Source organism: Hydractinia symbiolongicarpus, chromosome 8, assembly GCF_029227915.1.
Source record: "Hydractinia symbiolongicarpus strain clone_291-10 chromosome 8, HSymV2.1, whole genome shotgun sequence".
In the NCBI taxonomy this organism is placed as follows: domain Eukaryota; kingdom Metazoa; phylum Cnidaria; class Hydrozoa; order Anthoathecata; family Hydractiniidae; genus Hydractinia; species Hydractinia symbiolongicarpus.
The window spans coordinates 21666743-21692078 of NC_079882.1; the positions used below are offsets into that span (position 1 = coordinate 21666743).

The 25336-nt window shown below is 33.3% G+C and overlaps 2 protein-coding genes across 3 annotated transcripts; one reads left to right on the forward strand and one right to left on the reverse strand.

Annotated features, from left to right (window-relative positions):
* Positions 1-9812: 9812 nt before the first annotated feature.
* Positions 9813-13451, forward strand: LOC130655444 (ABC-type oligopeptide transporter ABCB9-like). Its single transcript, XM_057458201.1, has 2 exons — positions 9813-10018; positions 10117-13451. The coding sequence occupies exons 1-2, from the start codon at positions 9934-9936 to the stop codon at positions 12432-12434; spliced, it is 2403 nt and encodes an 800-aa protein (XP_057314184.1). The 5' UTR covers positions 9813-9933; the 3' UTR covers positions 12435-13451.
* A 2433-nt stretch (positions 13452-15884) lies between these two features.
* On the reverse strand, positions 15885-20015 carry LOC130655546 (serine proteinase stubble-like). 2 transcript variants are annotated; one of them, XM_057458322.1, is made up of 7 exons: positions 19806-20015; positions 18994-19665; positions 18190-18330; positions 17686-17908; positions 16761-16948; positions 16385-16587; positions 15885-16224 (listed from the first exon to the last, which is right to left on the reverse strand). In XM_057458322.1, the coding sequence occupies exons 1-7, from the start codon at positions 19861-19863 to the stop codon at positions 16063-16065; spliced, it is 1647 nt and encodes a 548-aa protein (XP_057314305.1). In that variant the 5' UTR covers positions 19864-20015; the 3' UTR covers positions 15885-16062. The 2 variants fall into 2 exon arrangements, with proteins under 2 accessions (XP_057314305.1, XP_057314304.1); XM_057458321.1 differs by having other exon boundaries at positions 18994-19876.
* Between the last annotated feature and the right edge of the window lie 5321 nt (positions 20016-25336).

Genomic DNA, 25336 nt, shown 5'->3' on the forward strand with positions numbered 1-25336 from the left:
AAATTCTTAACAATAACACACACAAAGAAATTAAAAACATCATTAAAAATCTACGGGAGAAAAAGTAATAACGAAAAAGGAAGAAAGGAGAAACAACGAAACGACCAATAACGCCTGTAATACGTTCTCCCGTTATTAACCCTTACCATAGATGGCTTATACCTTCGGTCAATCATTACAAACGACAGGGAGCTACACAAAGTTTTCCCAACCAAATCTTTTATTGCATTTTCAAGGCAAGGAAACATCCTGGACCACCTTGTATGGACGAAATTGGAAACTAGTGTCTACCAAACTCTGACGGTTAATCTTGGACTGAGTACAAAGTTGTAATTTATCTTTTAAATTAATTTTAACCCACATCACTATAACAATAACTGAATCTCATATTATGCTTCTTAAAATATACTAATAATGTTGAGCTTGGTTCTCACCTCACACTAAAGAGTACTAACAAGCTCTAACGAGCGATATCTCATGAGCGTTGAATTTCTTTCAATAAGTGAGAATCACTTTCAACGCTTCTTAGGGCTCACTATCGCTCATTGGTGTTTTTTACACGTAAAAAAGGCTTAGTGCTGCTTAGTGCCGTTATCAAAAAATTTCAATAACAGCACTAAAAAATTAGTGATCATTCCATTGTTTTTTTCAAAGATCAAATGCGCCGAAGGTTTGCACAGAGCATAATTTCAATTCAAGAGCTCTATGTTTAATATTTTTTGCTCATACTGTGAATCAATTTGAAGCAAATGCTTATTCAGTACTGCTTGGTGCTCAATAACTATCGCTCGTTTGTGCTTGTTAGTGCTCTTTAGTACCAGGTGAGAACCAAGTTTTAATAAGGGCCCGCATAAACGGCTGACTTCTAATCGCACTTTTTTTACTTAACCCTATTTGGTATGGGCTTTTTTGACCCTTGTAAGTATGAGGGGGGCATAAAGTGCCCGCGGGCTGTAACTTTTGTTCAGTTTGGTTTTAAGTGAGGAACATTGGCACAAAGAAGCATCAAAATATTGTGATTAATTAGTGACAAAATATTTAGATTGACATGTCATCACAAGAAGTGATGACATCATAATGAGACAATGGTTGAAGAAAATATGTCTTTCTTGGAAATTCTCGCTTTTTTATCTTTTTAAAACTATTTACAGTACTAGTCATTAAAAAGTAATATAAGAATGTAAGATATTATTAGGAACAGGTGGTATAAAGACAAAGGATTTCTCTAAGGAGAAAATGGAAATCGATCAGAAACCAAATCTTCAAGAATTTTTTTTCAAAAATCTATATTTGAGAACCTTAGTGTTAGTAGCTGTCATGGAATAAAACTTGGTATATCTATTAGCACTTACGTCAGTAGCTACTCAATAAAGACAATTTGGATTGACATGGGACAAAGTGACCTATGACGTTATCATATGACAATAAAAATAAAGAAATAGGAAATTACAACCATTTTGGCCTGTACCAATATTCCGGTTTGGAAATTACACAACATGCAAGTCAATATTGTATGATGGCTTTTGGACAATATCACATACATAATCCCATATTCATAGAACTGGTTAGTTTAGAAAGCATTTATTTTTAGCACTACATTAAAAAGTTGATATGACCACCTGTCAAAAAGGACAAAGTGACATTGACACACAATTTTTTAAAAATATTTTCTTTTTATTTTCCGAAAGTCTAATAAAAGTTATGAAAAGTCACAAAATTTCAGGTAATTTCATCCAGTACTTAAAAAGTTATTAGACTGCCGCGGGCACTTTATGCCCCCCCCCCCCCCCCATACCAAATAGGGTTAAGGAAGGGTGTAGCAATATCTAATCTATAGCTAGTAGTGCATAGCATCATAAATCACAACGATCCATAGGGTTTGCTTTAGTTAAACGAAAATAACGGTAAGTTGAGAAAAAATAAAGAAAAATTGATCTTACTAAATAATTTTTGGTTTTTTTAAAAAACAAAACACACCAGTGATGTATTGGTAGATTGCCAGTGCGGACTATATAACAACAAGATTGCTCAAAAAACTGAAACTAAATCCTGTAAGAACTTGAAGAGTATTATATTAAGGCATCAATCTAGAAACCAATTTAATTGTTCAACGTAAAATAGAGAAAACGCGAGAAAATATTTTTACACCCATCACGACAAATTTCACTTATCCGACATATTCTACATAAATATTGGTTCGTTATTGAAAACTATACAGTTTTTAATTCTATTTCCACAAAATATTTATACAAATAAATCGTTGTTACCTTTATTTAAAATTCCACGTTTAACTACCTGTTTGGTATGTATTATCTTCTTCAAAATATAATTTACCGTTCCTAGAAATTTAAATGTTTATTTAGCTATCACTTACGGAAAAGTCTAATTCTAACTGGGCACTAGGCCTGAACAAACTTTGCAAATGGCGTGTTGACACTCATGTTTTAAGTATTCTGTAACCGCTTGAATTTGTCGAAAACAGTTTTCTACTTTGTGAAATTAATTTATTTTATCAAAAAATATGAATCAAAGTATTTGCTTAAAAACAAAATCCACGCAGCTACAGGAGAAATGCTCCAATTCCTCATCACACATACTAGTCGCAAACCAAACAGTTTGAACTGGATGCTAGCATTTACTAGATTAGGTTGGAAACATCCTAAAAAAAGATGAGTCTGAAGGTTATTTACGAAATGACATGTTTAAATCAGCCTTGTACGGTAACTTGTCACTTTTTCCTTATAATTTATTGATTACTTAAGTCTATACATAGTCTGTACACTTACTCAATGCTAAAATGACTTTATTGAGGATCGATTAAGTTATTAAGGATCATACCTCTACCACCTAAAAATTGAGATATAACTGTATGTAAAAGCTTTTTGGCTTAAAAACCATAAAACTGGTTGGTTCTGATTTAAAGCCTAGAATTTATGTTGAATGGAATTTGATTAATGGATATAAAATTATTTTTACATCGAGAAGGTCATAAATCTTTTCATTTTCAATACAAGTTAATACCAAATTTCAATACCAAATAAAAAACATTTATTGCTTCATGATTCACTTCTCTTATTAACAACTCAAAAGTGTTGCAAGCTGTTGGATGAAACGATAAAAAATGGTTATTCTTTCTTTCACTCTATCTGAAATTCAATGTTTTGGGCTGTTTTTTTAAATTTTACCTTAAGGTAAACTTTTTTCAATATCAAAATAAATTTAGGAATGATGAAATTCGAGGTAAATCTGTTGGACGAAAGAATGTCAAAACTTTAACCAATTTTAAAACTTCCTACACAGACTTCCAACACAATAACGATATGAATTACTAGTCTACATATAAAAAATATTATACAAACAAGAAAATATTGTACAACCATGTCTTTTAACTTGTAGTAAAAAAATAACCCCTTCCGTCCAACAGAGTTTGAAATTTTGTTTACTAAACAACATAACCAACCAATAGGATAGCCGGAAAGGATAAACATCATATTCTCAAGCTTTCTCACCACACTTCGATGTCTATCGCAGAACAGAGATCATAAGATGTGAAAAATTCCATCCAACGGAATGGAATGTTTATAATTTTTGTTAGGAGAAAGTTAAAAATTATCTCTTGGAATAGTCAGCAATGCATTGGTTTCTTTTTTGTGAAAATGAAAAGTGTTAAATGCGTGAAAATAGGAAGTTGTTTCTTTTTCACAATCTTTGAAAATAACAGATCAGCTAAATAGAATTCTGTTGAACAGAAGTAAATATTTAAGAAAACATGAAAGTAAAGACTTTTATTAATGTGATATAAAAACAGTGAAAAGAAACTGTATGTTTTCTCTGTTTGGTGCATTTAGAAAACTGCTTTACAAATTTTATAAAAACTGTTGGATGAAGCTATAATATCGTAGTTGGATTGCTTTTTTTAAATATTTAATAAGGTACTTGGATTTTTACCAAGTTTAGTTGAACTTAGATATATATTATTAATGTTATAAAAATAAATATATTCAAAAATCTTATGGACGGAAAATATTTTTTTTTAAGTTCTAATACTTAATCATGTACCTACTTAGCTGAAAGAAAGGACTTGCTCTTTTTTTCTCAACACATAATAACTATATAGTAACTAAAAACAACAAAAATATTAACATAGATTGTTTAAAATATGTATTTTCAATCCAACACACCCAGATTTAAACTTGATCAAATGTTTTTGGACCAAACCGTCCTTTACTTTATGTTTATAAAGAATAACTGCTTTTTCATAACCTTATGACATTTCTGTTGTTTATATCCTGAAATCTCAGAATTTTCATATATCGATAAACGCTAATAGGTTTTAGAACTGCGCCAGTAAGGTAGCATACGCTTTTTTCTGATTGCAGTGGTAATAATAAGAGATTTTCTAGTTTCACTCATAATAATGATAAATTTAATTGTTGCATTTATTTTTGTTTTGCCTGACGGTTTTCGATTGGTTTAAAAAGACATCACAGAACGTGATTGGTTTACATTAAATTCATTGTTCCAAGCGACGTTCGAAACTCAACGACTACAACAACTTTTTATTAACAAAAAGCTTACCTATTCTGTGATATTATCAAAGTAGTTATTTACTTATTTATAAGCAATCGAGGATGAGGTAAAAATTTGAAAAAATTGGGAAAGGATAGAGCAGCTAAAGCACTAAAGAAAACGAAAGAATATGATCAGTAAATTTTTCAAAAACTTTAATTACACGCACTCTATTCGGTAAACTCTATATGACAGTTATCCCGCTCCGCTGCAAAACGGAAAACGATAAACGGCGCACTCCGTTGCTGCGCTGTTGCTCCAGCGATAGTGGAGAGTGATGCTTATCGAAGGTTTTGTTATTTGCCTATGGAATAAAAATTGCGGCGTCGTTGTGAGAAAAAGAATTCAACGTTGATATTTTTACTATTTTGAATCACCGAAATGAACACGAAGGTAACAATAAAAAGGAAGATATGGATGCTGGAGTCAATGCAAAAGAAATGTTCAAGCGCAAATTTGAAGGTCCTGGTCTACTACCGAGTGTAGATTGATGCCTTCTGTTTATATCCATTTAAAGTACTAACGCAATACCTTTGTGCGAAGAAATTGACTAAAAATAACTTTGCTTCACCTAGCGTCACCATCTTTTTCCTGCCACCCAGAGCATACTGCTGAAAATGTAAAAAATGGAATTCATCTAGCTACAGATATTTCATCAGTCAAGGGCTGGACTGCTCTGCATCAGCCAGAGGACATATCCCTAGCAGTACATTGATTTAGGGACCTTAAAAAATTTATCTTGGGCCCCATTAATGTAATTTTGTCCGTTAAGGTCTTAACCTCTTAGCAGTTCCTCAACCCAAAAAACTGAAATGACTAGCTGGTTTACGACAATATGCTCTTTCTACTAGCTCGCGATGTTGGGACTGCGCTGCCATCTGCCGTTTCTGAGAGTTGTGCGAACGATATGTGACCCTTTCCCTGTTACACTTTGCAAAAGGCATAATATCCTACTGCTATAAAAATTCAAGCAAAGCAATGACATGAGCTGATGAGCAAAACAGCTAGCTATGTTGACAAAATATCGAGACAAATCTCAAATTTAGCATAAAATTATAACATTAATTTAAAAGCATTACATACACTAGTCTAGCGGACAGCCTCCACCCTATATTAAAGTTGAGGAAGAAAATATCTGCTACACTTGCCTTCCACAACTGACTAAGCATTGAACACGGGAGGGGAGGCCTAGCTGATATATATTAATAAAACACACAGTACAGAGGTAGTTTAAAATTTGGCTGACAAGCATTCAACATAGCTACAACTGTAGTGCTGTTACAAGGAAAACACTCTCAGAACTGCTAGAAAAGTGATTTGTCCCCACATACTTTGTCCAGGATTGTGTTCACATTGGTTTGGCCATAGTCATGTTTGGCGAACCAACGCAGCCAGCCAACAAAATAAATTCACCACTATTCACCACAAAAAATAATGCACCAACAACAAGCGTTCGATGTAAACGGTAAATATCACTCTCTGCTCTTGCTGGAGCAACAGCGCAGCAAAGGAACGGGAGGTTTATCGTTCTTCGTTTTACAGAGGAGCGGGATATCTATCATATATAGTGTGCCGAATAGGGTGAAATGAAACATCATGTTGCACTTTTTTCAGAAAAAAATTACTTTAGGCCGTCCTTTTTCTCGCTGACCACAAAAAGTTTGGGTCGGAGTTTTTCAATGTTCTTTTATTTTCCAAGCGTTTCGCTGACTTCCGACCCAAAAACAGTTTAACTACTAACTCAAATTATTTTTCCATAAAGTATAAGTATAGTTAAATAAAAATATAGCAAACAAATTGCTACGAAAATAAATAATCAAAACAACAAAATACGCAACGATAGCGCACTTCAAGCGGCTACCATATTTGTTTATATGTATTAGTAAGGATAACCAAATATATGAAACTCTAGCTTACCCGTCGCCCCAGTTTACTGCGATCTTGTTGGTCTATAAACACAATGGTCATTTTTTTTATGTACAAATCGTGCTGGATACACGGGGACTAAGAACGACAACAAACAGCAGTTCTGAAGTGTAGCGATTGTAGTGTGCATGTCCCAGATGTACAAAGAATAGAACCAGCGTAATACAGTAAAGCGAGGTTCACGAGAAGAACAGAGTAGATAGTAAAATCATATTTTTTTTGTCTGACGATAAGGTAGAAAAAATAATCTGCCGCCCGACCGACCCTGCAACAAAACTACGAGTTGGAAGATGGCAAATCAACAACTAATTAAGCACGTTCCTAATCAAAATGTTATTTCAAACATAAGAATTGCTTTTTATGTTTTCTACACATGTATCTTGATGAAAATTTGTATGCGAAAATTTGTATAGAAAAATTTTGAAACTCAAGAACTACTATAATAGTGAAACACTTTTTGACTTCATGTTATTAAACCGGTCTAAAAACATATCATACTAAGTTTCAGGTGGTTTTTTGAATTTTTACTGAAGCTATAGAATTTTTAATTTCAATGGCAGGCATGTTATTTTTAAACTGCTGACACCAAAATAGCTGCAGGAACTATTCAGTTTGGAATTTTCGAAGATATACCATGGTGGAAAGCCGTTTTTTTTCTCCTAATTGAACCTTAATTGGGTTTGACGACATATCCCGATTAGAATTTAAATATGGTTGATGGATAAATGTGCGACAGAAAGCATATTAATTAGTTAAAATTTGTTTTGACAGTAATTTGTCTCTTTAGAATCTTTCAAACCAAAAAATGTAGATCATTGGTCGTGTCAGGAGAATACTTTGGGCCGTTGGGGTTGGTTGGTTTGATATTATGTGCCTCTGGGGGGTCGTTAAAGGTTGTTTGGGGTCGTTACAGGGTTTATTAAGAACCGTTTGTTCGCTCAAAAGTAAGTTATATTTAAATTCAGCATAACCTTCTGTATTAACAGGTAACTTTCTAAGGCAACTTAAAAAGTGCTGGCATGTGTAACTAACCGGTTAGCTAGCTCAAAAAACATAGCGATAGCGGTAAAAAGGCCCAAACACAGGCTGGTCACATGATCGCTTATAATTTAGGAAAATTATGCCCGGAAATAATTTATGCACGTTAATTGCCCTGAATGTTATGGGGACAACCAAGTAATGAACGCAGTTAGTATAGCTAAAGAAACCATTGTAAATTGGGTTGAGTTTGAACGAAATACAAAACGTGACCAATAGATTTCTATTTATCTTTTTAATATTAACCGTATTCTGTTTAAAAGGGTTGCGTGCAGCTGTATTTCAGAAAATACTCGCAGAGTCCGATTTCTACAGACTTTGTTTTGTTTCTCCCTCTGTTTATCTATCCTTCTAGATTTGCCTAGTATGTTTTACAGGTTTATTCTTTTCCTCCAAATATTTTCAGATTGGTGTAAGAAAGCAGGTATGCTAAAAAAGTTATTATTAAAATGCAAGATTTTTTATATAAAACTATAAGGCCTTACAGATAAACTTAAAACGAATGAAGTATTTTTTAAACATGAGAAGTATCACTAAAAGTCTTTTTAATTGTTATTGACATAATTTTACCCTGGATAAATATTAACAATCATTCTCCTTACGAATCACTGCAGATATGTTGCTTGAAGTATTCCATTATATTACTAAATTTTCAGTCTTAGCCTTGATGTGACATATTTTGTCTAATAAAAATTGGTTTACTTAAATTCGTGTGTTTTGTATAGCTAAGTGAATATTTATCATAACACATCCATATATCATTCTCAACAGAGTGTATTATCTTAAAAATACTTGGTAGCTCGTCGTAATGATTTTGTTACAACGATGCAAATACTTTATTTCTACGGTATTGTAACGTTGTTTGAACGTCTTCTTCGCAACATTGTTACGATATTTTCCTTGCAACCTTTATGCAACGTTAGCGCAACGTAACAGGGGCGTTGTTACAACGTTGTTGTGTTTAATGTGCTGTTCTCTGATTTCCTGGGGGTTTTTTTAATTTTTAATTGGCATTTTATTATTAAGACATATAGAAAGGCGGAATATAAATAACGTTTATTTTTTTCCAGAGAATTGCAACAAAACGTCAAAATCCATTCTAAAATAAAGTGAAAGGCAGGCATGGGTATTTTGGACAACTTTTAAGCTACCTTGGGAGTACTAATTTCGCGTTTTTTGACCATTTTCGCAAAATTAAATGCCCGCGAAATATTTCGGGATGTTAAATTAGCGAAAATTAATACCGCGAATTTCGTTTTCAATTGAAATTTGCAAAAGTTAATACCTGCGAGAAAAGCTAAATTTATCAGGTAGAGATGATAAACAAAACAACCTTAAAAATAGCACGCATGTATTCACAAAACCTAATCGACTACAACTTTATCACATCGTTTCTTTTCAAACATGTCTCGAATGTCTCTTGACCAAACTTCCGCCTTCTTTTTTGTGCTTAACGAAGCCACACATGGCGTACATTAGCTGATTCCCACGAAATCGTTCTCATAGATGACGGATAAGAACGTCCCCATTATCTCTTCATCTTTTGGTTCGAGATAGAGTTCCCCTAACAACTGTTCATACCGGGTAATCAATGAATGGTTTTGTTAATTAATGTTGTTAACCCACGAAAATTCGAAATACGAACAATTCGTGAAAATGAATACTCGCGAAAAATCACAATTTCTTCGATTCGCGAAAATTAATACCCGCGAAGTACAACATTTTTTGACTCGCGAAAATAAATACCCGTGAAAATTAGTACTCATAAGTGACGAACCACTAAAATGTGCTCACTTGTGTCTACCTGTTTGTTAATTTCATGCCAAACAATAAACATAACGATTTGTGTTAAGTACAACAAGCGGTGTATAGCATCAATTTTTTTCATTGCTCAACAAACACGTAAAGCGCGAAATGTGTCTGCAATTGTAAAATTAAGGAAGATTACCTTTGTTGTTCGATAAGTACTTGTTTAAACATTTTACGAAAAGCAGACGTATTCATAGTTATATCGATCTTTGGGACACTATTTAAGATTTCCCCAGGTACATTAGCTCTTAGATATAAAACATGCGTTGTCTAAATGCATTTGGAAATTAACGAAGTATATGCTAAAGGTTTTATCGCAAAATACAGAATTGTTAAATGAAGATAATACAACTCTCTTGGCGACGAAAAGTTTTAAATTTTCACAAAGGCGTATTTTTCTATTAGTTTTTAAAAACAGAAAATCTACGCACTTTAAGCTAAACAGTGAGTGTATCTAATAGCTCTTTAAAATCTGAAGATTCTTTGAAAGCACAGTTTAAGTTTCAAACCATGTCGTTTAGTAGTCTTCAAAACCTAGGCACTAAAAATTAATTTCTTATTAGTCATGATATTGTAAACCTGAGAAATTAAATGAGGAAGGCTATCAGTAATAAATGCAGGTACGCAATAAACCAAGATTTAGCTGTTACTTTCACAGACGGATGGCTATTTCATAGTAAGATATTTACAATATAACCGAATAGGTATAAATGTGGAATTATATTTCTTTTTAAGAAAAACGATATAGCATTTAAAATCTTGATTTTGTTTCAGTGAGAACAATGAATTCATTTGTGGGTGTAACAATAGTTTTACTTGTGGCGTTGGGTGATTTACTTCTTTTCGCCTTGGTTTATTTATTACACCATCCAAACTCACAAACAACAAACAAGAGAATATCTTCATACACCTTTGGAACCTCACTGTTTGACTTGGTAATATTATCTTTGATCAGATTTTGTGTTTTGATTGGAGCATCAATAGGAGTAGTTTGGAATAATGCTATTGCAACGCAGAGAATTCAAAGATCATCCAAGCTTATGTTATATTTTGGCTGTAGCATAACAATCTATGGCATATTAAAAATATTGTATTGTACCAGCGATAACAAAGATATGAGAGTCAAGGATTGGACCTTGCTAAGCGGTACTTTATCATCATGTCTCGAGATGTATTGCTGTTGGAAGCTGCTTTCTTGGTGCAAGTCAAATGGGTGTACCCTCCGAAAAAAGAATGAATATCTTTTTGAAGAATATGACATTGGTGAAAAAAATTGTGACGTTTTGAAAAAGGACCAAACAGACAATATTGGTGAAAAAGAAGTTAAAAAACTGACAACTGGAGAAACTGTCATCAAATTACTCAAATTGGCAAAAAATGACACTTGTTACATTGTGTTAGCACTGATATTTCTGGTTAGCTGTTCAGTTGGTCAGATACTGCTTCCATTTTACACTGGTGAAATAATAAATTACATTGTCGTTGAGAAATCCCTACAAAAATTTAAAATAGCTATGCAATATACAGCGTTGATTACATTTTTTGTTGGGTTCGCTTCAGGAATGCGTGCTGGGTTATTTACTTTTTTGTCTGCCAGATACGTATTACGTTTACAGAATTTATTGTTTGCAAGTATAATGGCAATGGAAACAGGTTTTTTTGACATTCGTCAAACTGGGGAAATAACTTCTCGATTGACTTCAGATTGCACTAAGGTTGAAATTGGCGTCAAGTTAAATCTTAATGTGTTCTTAAGAAATGTTTTTAAAATTGCTGGCATTCTTTTCTTTATGATGAAGATATCATGGAAACTTAGTATTGTTACTTTCGTTATTATACCAATCACAGGTGCGATATCCAATGCCTATGGACAAAAGTACGGAAAATTGTCGGAAAATATACAAAACTCGGTAGCTCATGCAAACGAGAGTGCGGAAGAAGCTATATCATCTATAAGAACTGTAAAAACGTTTGCTGCTGAAAAAGATGAAATTGAGCGTTATATAACAAGATTGAACGTAACTTACAACTTACGCCAAAAGGTGAGCATTTTAGTGTTCGGTTATCGTTGGTCAACTGAACTTGCAAATTTAGCAATGACGTTGCTCATACTTTACTATGGTGGACATCTTGTGATTAAAAACGATTTAACAGGAGGGCATTTAGTTTCGTTTATTCTTTACAGCAGTGAACTTCGTGTTGCAGTTGAAGCAATTGGCAAGGTATATACCAGTTTAATGGAGACTGTTGGTGCCTCTAAAATGGCTATAGTTTACATTGAGAGGAAACCGATTGTTGAAAATAAGGGTAGGCTTGCTCCTCCATGTGGATTTGAAGGAGAAGTTCAATTTAAAAATGTAACATTTGCATACCCGTCAAGACGTCAGACTCCAGTGTTGACAAATTTAAATTTTACTGCCAAGAAGGGCGAAGTTGTTGCATTAGTTGGGCCTAGTGGTGGTGGCAAAACCACAGTGGTAAATCTTTTGCAGCACTTTTATGAGCCTACACATGGAAACGTGATGATTGATGGAAGAAATGTTAAAGAGTACGATCATGCATTTATTCATAAGCACATGAGTTTAGTTCAACAAGAACCGGTTTTATTTGCTAGGACCATCGCTGAAAACATTACATATGGCCTAAGCGTCCAACCCACTATGGAAACTGTGAAACATTATGCATCTCTAGCTAACGCACATACATTCATCGAAGAAATGTCTAACTCATACGATACTCAAACAGGAGAGAAGGGCATCCAGTTATCTGGTGGACAGAAGCAAAGAATCGCCATTGCAAGAGCTCTGATTAGAAATCCTTCTATTTTAATTCTAGATGAAGCCACAAGTGCCCTGGATACTGAATCAGAATGTATTATACAACAAGCAATCAATAAGAATTTATCTGGAAAAACGATTATTGTTATTGCTCATCGTTTAAGTACTGTTAAAAAAGCAGATAAGATTCTTGTTATGCACAATGGCCAAGTAGTTGAACAAGGAAAACACAATTGCTTGATCAAGAAAGGTGGCGTCTATGCAGGTTTACTGAGAACGCAATTTTCTTTGCATAAAAGAAAAAAAAGAAAATGAATATTTTGGCTTTGAAATATTATGCTTTAGATCACGTTGTGTTTGAAAGTTGCGTTGTTATTCACAGATAATTTGTAACCTAACAGCTTGTAAACAGTAATATGTTTTTCAGAAAATAAATCTTGACTTGAGTTTCATTTTTGTCAGTTCAATAAATCGGCAATAGTTCTTGGTTTTTGTATTCCTTGTATATAATATTCAGTTGACTTTTGTTGTATGATGTGTTGATGTTGTTGTGATGCTGGACATAGCACAATACTTTTATTCTGGTGTTTAAGACAGTTTTGAAGTTTAAGTTAATAAACACAACATGATAAAAATTAGCTCGAAAAAGAAACAGACTTCTGTAAACTTAGAAACCAGGAGATTCGAATAGGATGCCTGAAATATACGACTTGCAAAAATTTGATGCCCGACTATTCACGATGATCTTACCCATATATTTATCCACGACATAAAATAAAGCACTTGAGGTACCATGACGTCTTCTTATGAAATTCTATTAGGCTGGGACATGCGTCCATATATACTGGCAACATTTCTAGAAAAGTAAACCAAGGACAGTTGCAACCTCACTTCCAGGACTCTTATCTCTTGTTGAATATCTGTTGCTGGGACGAAAATTATGGGAATATGGGGAAAGGTGAATGCTAAAGAGTTCAAAATAGTTGCCGTTTATTTTATTCACACTGTTATGAATTTTTATCACTTTCAATTTTATGTTCTGTTGGGCCACAAGTTTGCGTTGACTTACTTGTTTTGACTGGCTAAATACGCGATATTGAAGATGAAATGTGAGGTAGCTTTTTATTTAGAGCGGATGTGAACACGAAGGTGCGGACAACCATGTTTGCATGGGGAAGGGAGCATTACTTTCTTGCTGAGAAGTAATTATTTATGATTGATTTCTTTTCAAATTGCAGGAAATGTAAACAGTATAGTTTTTATGACTAATATAAAGTTCATCAACTTACGCTGCGGGAAATTTTATGTTTTCTGCAAATCTGTGAAAAGACAACATGAAGTTTCTGACAGTAAGGAAAACATCAAACAACATGTTGCTATGTTTTCTGTTTTTTAATATGATGTTATTGAGTTTCCTGTATGAAACATCATGTTGCATGTTTTTGAAAAATCTATAACGGAAAAACATGAAGTTTCTGTAGTAAAGGAAAACTATATAAACTATAAATATCATATTTTTGCGTTTCTGTTTTCTGCTGTGACAATTACTGGTTTTCCGCATCAAATGTTGCATGTTTACAAAACATTTGTAAGTAGAAAACACGAAGTTTTGTATAGTACGAATAACTGTGAATATCATGTTTGTGTGTTTCCCTTCCTCCTTACAATAAGAGTATTTCTTCAATGACCTCTAGTGCTTTCCTCGTGTATCGTAAATCCTGGAATATGCGACAACGAATCTTGTCACCAACTCTGACCAATCAAGCCTGTTTTTTTTATTCGATTTTTGCTAATATTTCGTGAAGTAGGCTTCCTTAAGAAAATAATTAAGAATTAGGCAGTCTTTATTGAATCTTTATACAAGACATGCAGGTGACAAAAAAGATAATTTTCAAATCTTATGTTCGTCTATTTCGTCAGAAAAGTAATGACGGCTACAAAAAAGTATTAAAATTTACATCGTTTACACACGCATATATAGTTAAATAAAAGCGCCCTTTTAAGCTTTCTAATAAGGTGCGCCGGAATGGTGCGTCTAATTTGTGATGTACGCTATTTACGTGATAGTTTTGCAACAGACTGGTCAAGTCGGTCTCTTAAACTATCGAATAAGTAGCCATTTAAATATTATGACTGCCGAACTTGTTCGTCAATTTTGAGATGTACGCTACTTATGCAATAGTTTTGCAACAGACTGATTAAAGTTGCTCTCTTAAACTATGGAATAAGTAACCGCAAAAATATGGGCAGCGCCGAATTTGTGCGTCAAGTTTGAACCATTTTTTATTGCACTATGTAGTCACGCGACTAATGGTTTAACGCACTTTGTTATATAAAACTTAGAAAGTAAATTCGTAATGTTTTTGTGGATCTTTATGGGTGTTTAGAAGACTGCGTGCAATGTTTTCCACTATGAATTTTTTCCTTTTTATCTGAGACTCTTTTAGCAAAAAAATGTGACAATAAATGCCCGAAACTACAAATATCTATCTGAGGAAAAAGACGGCTTCAGTTTACCCAGACACTTTTGCTGGCAAGTGATTTGTTTTCGCAAACCTCCTCTGGAATCGCCGCGACAATAACTTTGCCCCATCAACGTGATATGCACAAAAAAGTCAACGATAACTGGCACGCTTTCTGGTTGCTCAATACATATCGAATATTCAGTCAGGTTATCCAAAATGACATTTTTCGAGTGTAGAAATTCGATGGCTGATGTGGGGTTCTTTATCATCCACTTAACTTGATCAAGTCTAAATTGACGATGAATTCAAGAGTATTGGAAAAGATCAGTTTCGGAAATTTTGAAAAATATTGAGGAGGGAACCCCATCTATTTCTGTTAGGCCAATGTGTTGTAAAGTTCTACTATATTATGCTATTTGGAAAACCTAAGTTTACCGAAAATAACTTGCCAACGTTATTAAAAAACGTATGTTTTGCTGACTAGAAAACGTCAATAGGTCGTTATTTTAATGTTTTCTGTTTGTCACGTGCCAGTTTATATCTTATAGTTTATGCTGGTTTTCCAAAAAAATTAAACCTTTCAGCCCCTGTACTTTCGCAATTACCCCGCCGGCTCTCATGTTTATGGGTTCGTGTTAACAAAAATTCTGCCCGTTATTTTTGACATGCTCGAACAGTAGCATATTCACCAGGCAAAAATGTGCAACTTTTTTCGTTTTAACGTGCCAGAAACGCTGGAGCCGTTAAATTAACTCTCTGTTAATAGTGTGTTGAGCAAGTTTCAGAAACAATATGTCTAGTAAAGCCTGCAAGCTCTTTTGTTGCTGATTGACCTTGAACAGTCAATATTTTCTCGCTTGAAGAAGAAAAGTATTCTTGTTCGTTAACTAGTAAATCCTTCTATAGGTAGCGTCTTTAAAAACCTGCAATCACATTGACTTCTTAACAAGATACCTCATATTCACATGTCAAGCGCAGAGACTAAAATATTTCACTTAAGAAATTGTCCAATGTGAGTGTACTAAGTATTCAACTTATGACCTTTTACAATAAAAACGAACACTATTGGTAATCACTTTGTTTCACTACAGATTTGTTTCTGGTTAGATCGTAATTTTTTGACGTTCAAAAAAACATGTTTGAGTAAGTATCAACTCTTACAGCAAAGAGCGCAGGCTGTTGAAATACCGTTGTTAACTCTAATCATTTCGAGATTACCTCTGCAATAACTCCCGCCAACCAACCACCCAAACTTAAAATGATTACTGTTTTGTCCCCCCCTAAGCGAAGGACACTTGCAGAAGTTTTTTGGACTAATTTTTACTAATATTAGTTTTGAAATACTTATAGATACAAAATGTATGGTAGGTGGTTAATGATTATACATTTTATCATGTAGGGATTAATACCATCTTGTCCAGCTTGCATGTTTTTTGTGTCAAAATTAATCGTTAAGCTGGTGCGATAACCTCGAATAATCATGAATATTCATTCACATGTTCCCATCTATTGACGATGCTTTCACTTCTCTTGATGTTATCGTTAATCCACGTTCTATATTTATAAATGTTTGTGAACAAAGTATAACGATGTCTTCCATCATCTTGAGATGCACCAAAATACACAAGACCTTGCAGAGCCTATAATTGTAAAACACATTAGTGATTTTTATGTTTTATAATTTTTTTACGCATTTTTAGTTACATTCCTTTTTTATATGAAAAATGCTTTAACAAAAACAAAAACATTATTAATCCATTGTTAACTTTTAATTTGAATGCTTTAACAATTTCTACATACCCAATATCCTGTCCTTGATTTGCACACCAGAGGTCCTCCAATGTCACCCCGAACTTTTTGCATACTGCTTTTCCCACAAAATCTATTTTTCAACATTTCTTTTGCAGGAAAATTTTTTTTGCATTTGCCTTCGGACAGAATTGACATTTTGGTTTCTTCGAGTGTGTCGCTGTGGTCAGAAAATGGTGATGGTCTGTCCCAACCTAATGCAATAAAATTATTGAAGCGATGGAAGCAACGACAATAATGTTTGTCTTACTAACTACTAAAATAAGGCTGTTCTGTTATGCTGAGCGGGGAACTAACCTTATTACGTTTTCCATTTTCTCAGAGAATCTCTGACAAGCTATGTCGTACGCATTAGATTTATCCTTACCTGTGACAAAGCACTCAGCTTTCTCCTCAACGTCTTTATCTGGTAAACATATGAGACCAACATAATAATTCAATATGGCAGATGTTTCTAATGTCAGTATGCTTATCTCATGTTGGGCGTTTTCTTCTTGTGGGGTGGAATAGTACGTGAAACTTACAACTTTGTATTCTTGTCCTTCATTTGAATTTCTGAAAACAAAATAAAAGATACCTTGTAGTCGACGTTGTTGAATTTATTATGTGCTGTAACCCTTTTTGGAATGAGGGAAGACGGCATTAAAAAGGCAGAAATTCCTGGGGGTGAGGGTGGTTGTAGTCAGGTTCCTGCAAATTTATTGGTCCCAGGGTATAGTGAAAGAATAAAATGTTCTGTTTTTGCAAAAATTTACTTCTATTATTTACATTAAGTTACTTAGCTCCGAATATGTACAAAAACATATGCTTTTTTATCACTTATTAACGTACTCATTCTTATTTAACCAACTTTGAGACAAAGGTTCTATAAAATTAGCAACCATTAAAACCATTGAGAGGTAATTCTTAATTTACACGTCTTACTTTGCAGTGGAGTAAAGGATTCTTCTGCATAATCCAACAAATAGAGAAGAAAAAATAATAGAAACAAAAACAAAAAAACAATGCAAACCTAAGCGGATATTAACATTGACACGCACTTTGGTGTCAGAAAGAAGTCTAGTTGTTGTAATTAGGCCATAATTTATGATCAATTTTTTACATATCAAAATTGGGAATCTAATGCAAAAAAAGAATTAAATACTCTCTCAGTGGTATTCAACTCTGTCACATTGGAATAGCAAGTGGCCAGGAATCAAACACCTCGTTTCACAGGCATTGATATACATTTATTTGCAAGTGCGAAATTGATTGCTAAAATTACGGTTGATAAGTATAAAATATTATTTTACCTTGAGTATATTCCCAGCCTGACTGAAACTTCGGACACGTCTTGAAGTTTTTTAGCACACTCTAAGGAAGTTAACACAAGTCTTCGTGCGATTAATGCACCGGAGCAGTAGTAATTGTTATCTTTATAGATAGCTGCTTGCCATGTCCAACCACCAGGAAATGGCTTCATTCCAGCTGGAAGGATTGGCCTTTTTCTCTGGTAACCACAATGTTTTGCATTACCTGAAAGGTAATAAAGTTACATTGCGATTTTTTCTTTGAGCTTTTCTTCAGTCTCCTATTACAGTATGATCCGTTTGGCACAAAATGGTTGGTAATGGTTGCTAAGTGAATTTTGAGAGCAAAATAAATATATTTTTAAAATTAGAAATTGTAGAATCATTAAACTAAAATTGATGGACATCTGAGCAAAATAAAAATAGGAGATCCTTTGAATTCAATGACCATTAGAAGTTTTTATAAAAATCCAATCTTTCTGAGAAAGTTTGGATTTTATTACCTACCGCATAAGCCACATGTTTTACGACATACATCGTTTAACATCAAAAACAATTTATGCTTTCTTCCAGCTTTATACTGACAATAAATAAATGGTGATGTACCAGCTGTATGACAAAAGCCTGGTCGTAAATCTGTACAGGAATCTATAAACATAAGAAAAATACTTTGTAAATAATGCAGTCTATTATTAGCTCCTTTTTACCCCTATTTTTAGCCAATAAATATGCGGACATAAAGGTCGCGTTGTTTATAGGATTTTGCGTCTATTTATTTAGACGTGGCATAGGTATGCCACGAGGATTATTAGGCTCAGTCTATTAAAAGTTAGAAATTAGTATGTTTTTTTTCTTTTAATTGAAATATCCAGAAAGTATCTCGGTCGTTCTGGAAAGGTGTGTTTATATAGAAAAAACATCCCGTCTGAAAAGAGATCCTGCTTATCTTGGACGGGACGAAATTGTGCCTAGAAAATGTTTTTCATTATAAACATAAACATAAAGTGATTTATGGTATAATTATGGATAATGGTGGGATCCCGGCAAACGCCCTGTTCCGGTAATCGTCCTGTTCCGCCCCTTATATAAACACCCCCTAAGTAGAAATCACAGCAAACTAAGAATGTACAGCATCATTCATGTAAGAGTAAACAACAAAATGTCCGAAATATCTTTTAAAGAAACCAGTGTACAATTCCAAAAGTTTTAGCGATTCTATAATGGTTAATACCACTTAGGATAACGAATATCACGTTTAAGTTGTGCAAGTGTGTATACAATACCTAAAAATAAAATAAATGAAACACTTACCAACGATATCTTTGTTATCGGATTTGCCGGTAAATATATCTTCTTTACTTCTTATAATTTTTTTTACTGAAACCTTTTTGTTTTTCTTTGTTATTTCTACTTTAGTTGTCGTCCACGTCGTCGGTACTTTAGTTGTAGTACTAGTTGTTGTTGCCGTCGTCGTTGCTTTAATTGTAGTACTAGTTTTGGTTGTCGTTGTCGGCATTTTAGTTGTTGTGCGAGTTGTCGTTGTGGTCGTTGTTGTCGGAACTTTGGTGGTAGTTTTAGTTGTTGTTGTTTTGGTTGTAGGTCTTGTTGTGGTTGTAGTAGTCGTCGTCGTTTTTGTTGTTGTAGTTTTTGTTGTTGGTCGAGGTGGTGGGCGAATTTTAATAGTAACCTTCGGCTTTTTGATTGTTTTTCGCGGACTTCTAGTAGGCCTGACAGTTCTGCAGAAACCACAAGTTCTTTTGCAATAATATTTCATTGAATTATAATAGCGGCTCCTGTAATGACAGTAATTATAATACTTCCACGTCCGGCAATTATAAGACGACGAGACATCCCTGCATGGTTGTGGTACATAGACTCTGGGACACCACCCGCAAGTTCTTCTGCAGTTTTTGTACATATAAGCATAGTTAGTGCCACAAGATCTTCTGTAGTATAGACAGTAACTTGACAAATCTCGACAACCTATAGCAAAAATAAATGAACTTGCTAAATATTGAACAAATAAAGAAATGAATAAAAAAATCGCGAAAAAATTCTTAAATCCTTCACTGTATAGCTGACATTTTCTTGTTTCGTACATAATCCACTAAAATTGCAAATACCTTCCCCAAATTCAAGAATTGAGGCCATAAATATTAACATCAGTCCATAAACCTTCATCTTGCGACTGTGTTTCACGAAACTAAATTTTGTCAGGTAGCCCTCAAACTGACCATGTATCGTTTTATAACAATTAAGTTTTGTTTATTGTTTAACATGCCATCGAAACTTCCGAATATTGACTTATCAAACAGCGATAACACGATTTTGTTTAACGAAAACAAAGTTTGGTCAAGATTTACGTATTCAAAAAAACTTTTTCCGACTTGAGTACTGCGATTTGACAGAACGAAAATGCCAAGTTGTTTAAAAAGAATGGCTTCTTAATTTCTTGTTCCCTTTTTACAATGAACTTGCTGTTTTGTTTTTAACCCTAAATGTGTTTTTTATCAGTCAAGAGTTAAATCGAAAAATCTTTCTAAGTTTATCAGACAAGTCTAGTAAATAAAATGATTGCTTGTACACTGCGCATTCCTTATACGACGGAAATCTAAGTTTTGAATATGACGACGGTTGCACCCAGTAATTTTTTCACGGGCTAACAACTTGCAACAAAGCGCTTGCATCCGATTTTGTTAAATACTTCTATAATAGACGATTTAATGTAAACTGTTCCGTGATTTTTGATTTCATAAACCAATGAAAATGTTGAAAATCAACGAGATCCATTATTTATAATGCGAGGCAGCTGTAGCTAACTACAAGCTGATATTTTTATTGATGTTGCAAATTACGAGTTAAAATTGTTCACCAACATTGAATGCGGGGGTTAAAAATGTAAGTTTACAATAAAAATAGCTAATCGTGAATGATGACGCAAGAGAAAAGTAATCACGTTTTGAGTGTCTGTTGGTAATAAAAATAAATTGGTAGGAACATATAAACAAGAATCGAAACTCAAAATTGGACCAACCTAAAACTTGACAGCGTGGTTACGTCATGTCTGTTTGCGATGATGTAACTTTTTTGCTGAAAAAGTCATTTACATTCCCGATTCGCAGAGTTTAGGTTATTTTTAAACTGATTTTGATGACGGAAGCAGAAATTTAAAGTATAAATAAAAAACGAGGCATTATTCAGCTTTGTGTGAAGCGTTTGTAATTTCAGGCACTAGGACATAAAACTTAACGGGATGAAACCATAGCGTCTTTTTTTGTTTGCTTCAGCAAAACGTTTGAGTTTTATTTATGTTACAAAACAATAATACATACCTTCCATTGCTCCCAATCGCAAAGGAAAACTGAAAATACACAGAAGATATATAGCCTCCTAACCTTTTCTTCTCTTCTCATAATGCATTTGTACCTAGGTTCAACTCTTCAGCCGTCTCAGGTGTTTTATGTAGGCGAGCTATGGAAAACCAACGGTAGCGATCAGCTTTGTTGCACAAACTCTTCTTGTGTAGTACTACTAACATAACGGGCACTATCTACCTAGTAGCCCTTGTTTCGCAGCCGTAATTCAGAAGTCACTGGGCCAAAATTTATCGTGCACAGCGCGGGCGAAAATATTATTTACCGCCCGCTAATCAGACATAAATGTGCAGCTCCCATTGACTTCGCAGATTAAATATTGGACTTTTTTTAAACGGATTGAACAAAGAAGTTGCAGAACGATAAACGAACGGAACAGAAACAATTTGGATTTGCTTCAGTTTCAGTACAAAAAGACGCATTACTGTATTTCCCGCAGCTTGTTGCTATCATTTCTACGTTGACACTTCTTTTCTATGATTTTTATAGTTCTCTTCTGCACTCTCAAACTTCTTTTTTATATTTTTGACACTTGTTTTTCTGTACTAACACTTTTCTGCATGTGCATTTCGCTTCACAACTGAATTTGAAAATCTGGTCTGCAAATTTACACCAATGGAGTGTATATTCTTTTAGGTTTCGCGAGAAATTAGCTTAGTTAACTAAGCTTTCTTCGAGGATATCAAATTCAGTTTCTCTAAAACGAAAGCTTAGACGCAAACAAGTGAGTGAGTGGGGTCATTCACGCTTAAAGCAAGGGATTTTTTGATATTGACCACGTAAGTAATGAATAATAGAATTAACCAATCAAGAAGCGCCTTAACTGTTCCGATTTCCTGGTGGTAAGAAAGAGTATGCAGGGTCTTCCGGCTAGTGAGAAGTATACTTGGCTATCACTTTCTCAATATTTACCAATAGCTTTATATTGTAGCAGGTTTCTGTGCATGTACATGAGTAAAATAATATCACGAATCAATTTAACGCAGTAGCGGAGTAGTTAATTTTACTTATCAAAATTGACACAATAAATGGCAAAATGGCTGCACAGAGTCCTCAAAATTATGGTAGTGTCCATCAAGCAAACGACATGATTTTTTTTAAGGATTGTGCTTTATAAGAACATATTTAGATAATAGATTTAAGGTTAAAAATAACAGGTCTTTTGTTTAGAACGTTAGGAAAATAAGAATAACTAGCTGTTTCCCGTGAAAGAATCCACTGTATTCCATTTAATTTATGTAGCAGATATATGTCCATCAAAAAACAAACAATACAGCAGTGCGCATCTTACATCTGCATTATTATATAAATGACCAAAAAAATTAAAGATTTTCAACCACTGCAGTATATATGTGACATTTAAAATCTAAATCTACTAAAATTACTTGCTCTGACCATCTGACAAATGCGAAAATTATTCGGAAAAAAGTTTTTAAAAGCATTTCAACATACATCTCACCCATAAAATTTAAACCACTCAAAACGCCACATATATACAAAAAAGCTGATCAATGTCAAACACAAATCTCTCTCATTGTATATGTTAAAATCAGTTAGTTTATTGCAAACCCTGCCAAAGGTTGACACAAAATGCGAAAAATAAACAATAAATTTTGCCTAAGTAGAAATTTTTATCTAAGGTGTTACAAAGGGATTGCAAGGTTAAATTATATTGCAATAAAACGTTTTTTGATATAATGCATGGTCCTTCCTCACCAAACTTTAGACAAAATGCCAACAAAAAACGGTGTTTAAATCTAAAATTAATAAAGTCCTTTTAGCAATTTGCATGCTGTTTTACCATCAATAAAGCAAACAAAATTTCAAATCTCACATAGTATTCTGTCACAAATTTTCATAAAATATATATATAAGTCATAATGAGTCATGTTAAACAACAGCAATCAATCTGTATATAAGTTCATTTTATGTCAATTTTTGCACCAATTTTGCAACACAAAATACAAATTCTAAATAATACTAAAATCTCTTATTTTGGTCCTTCGCATACCGACGGTCTCCCACAAAAGTTTAATCAAAATGTAAAAAATGAGAGGTAACGACAAAATCAAAGTTTGCAAAATTCAATTATTTCGGTACATATATCTACTGCATATGCCCTCTAAAACAATATTTTAAGCTAAAATGCCTAAGAAAGACAGTTTGCAACAAAAATCAGTTATTTCGATAATATTGCATACACTCTTTCCTCACAAAAGCTTCACAAACTGTAAAAAAAAGAATGGTTGTAGGGAGTGCTTCTGATTCAACAAAAAAAGTTTTTTTGACATATTGCATCTAGCCCTTACCCATTAAATCTTACACAAAATTTCCAAAACTATATACGATTTAGAACACATCAAATTTAAATCGAGAAGGATCAGTCATTTCGATATATTGCACCGAGTCCTCCCCAGTAAGAATTTATACAAAATATAGAAAAACAAAGCTTGCGAGGTGTAAAATTGAATTCTTCTTCTGTGTATATATATATAGTCCTTTCTCGCAAAATTAACATTAAATGTCAAAAAGGTTCAGATATAACATCTAACACAACAAAAATCAGTTCTATCAGTATATGTCATGCCATTGTCTTCCACCAAATGTTCCCCTTAAAGTTTCACAGACACAGCCTGTAAATTAAAAACAACTAAGATCAGGTATTTTGGTCTATTTCATACCATTCTGTTCCAAATAACTTATAAAATGTAAAAATTGAGTGGTAAAACAGAAATTTGCAAAATTCCATTTTTTTATATGCATGTATATTATATGCCTTCTACAGCAATAAGTTAATTCAAAATGTCAAAAAGAAGAAAAAAATAGCTTACAAAGAGGATAAAATTGAAATCAACAAAGTAGCTCTTTTGGTGTATTAAATATAAGCCATACGCACAAAAGTTTACACTAAATGTAAGAAAATGGTTGTGTTTAGTAATTCTAAATTAAGAAAAGTCAGTTCTTTTAGCATGCTGATTAAGGTTTTTGCCCACAAATTCTTACATGAAAATGTCAAAACCACAATTTGAAACAAATTAAATTTACATTTTAAAAATAAGTAATTTCTGAACTTTATTTTCAGAATATTTGGAGGAAAAGAACTTCGCAAACCAAAAAAAAAACAGGAAAATGGTTAAAATCTTCAGGGTTAATAACGTTTGATGGGTTTTGTGGGAATATATATACTGGGAATCTTTAGTTTAAAGCTAGCATTAGCTAGCTACAGCAGCTAATAGCTAGTCACTTAAATATAAACTGGAGACTTAGCTAGGTATAAAGAACATGGCTACATATATATATATATATATATATATATATATATATATATATATATATATATATATATATATATATATATATATATATATATATATATATATATATATATATATATATATATATATATATATATATATATATATATATATATATATATATATATATATATATATATATATATATATATATATATATATATATTTCTAGCTAGCTAGCTAGTTGTTGGTGGTGGTTGGCTTTTTATGATGCTAGCTATAAAACATGTCTGGCAACAATAATATAATCAAAACTAAAAATAAAACATGAAAAAACCTTACAGAACATTGCTATGATTAATTTATAAAACCATGCTCTTCTTCAAATGTTTTTTTAAAGATTTATTTTGAATGAAAGAGTAGAGAATACTCAAAAAGAACAGCCATCTTTTTCGTAAACACAACTTCCGTTTTATGCTGGGAACTTCATTTAACAGTCCGTATGCTTTGTGAATATCTAATACCGTTTCATATGTAGCGATACCTATATATATATGCTAACATAGAGTTTTTTGACATAAGGGTATATATATTTATATCGTTATTAGCAGCGGGTTATATATTTACAGCTTATGTGCGATTTCTATGAAGTACATCCCTAATCTTTTTAGTTAAATTTTAGCGTACAACCACGTCATAAGAAAGTGACCCGTGATTTCCGTGTCGTGGACTCACAGTTTTACTCACGCAAGGGAATTAATATATAAGATAAGAAAAACATGGCCCACTACATATAAAATATGTGAAGAGTCATTAATTATTAAAAGCACATGATCTTTTTTATGGCTAGGAGCCGGTGTGTGCCATTTTATCCAAAAAAGAGAGTTATCAAAATCCAGCCCCTCAATCAATATTGCGGATCAGAATTGGGTCTGGAAAATTTTTGAGTTAATGTAAGAAAAGTTAATATAAGAAAATTTGAGCCCCCGGTTCCTGCAACGCAGATAAAAAAATACTAAATTGTTT

What these genes read in the sequence shown, in the direction of transcription:
- LOC130655444 (XM_057458201.1), top strand. Translation starts at nt 9,934, where the DNA reads ATGAGGAAGGCTATCAGTAATAAATGCAGGTACGCAATAAACCAAGAT. An exon ending in AGACGGATGGCTATTTCATA is followed by an intron (nt 10,019 to 10,116) that starts GTAAGATATTTA and finishes ATTTTGTTTCAG; the next exon opens with TGAGAACAATGAATTCATTT.
- LOC130655546 (XM_057458321.1), bottom strand. Translation starts at nt 19,783, where the DNA reads ATGTACGAAACAAGAAAATGTCAGCTATACAGTGAAGGATTTAAGAAT. An exon ending in AGGCTGGGAATATACTCAAG is followed by an intron (nt 16,949 to 17,685) that starts GTAAAATAATAT and finishes TTTTGTTTTCAG; the next exon opens with AAATTCAAATGAAGGACAAG. An exon ending in AGCTGAGTGCTTTGTCACAG is followed by an intron (nt 16,588 to 16,760) that starts GTAAGGATAAAT and finishes TTATTGCATTAG; the next exon opens with GTTGGGACAGACCATCACCA.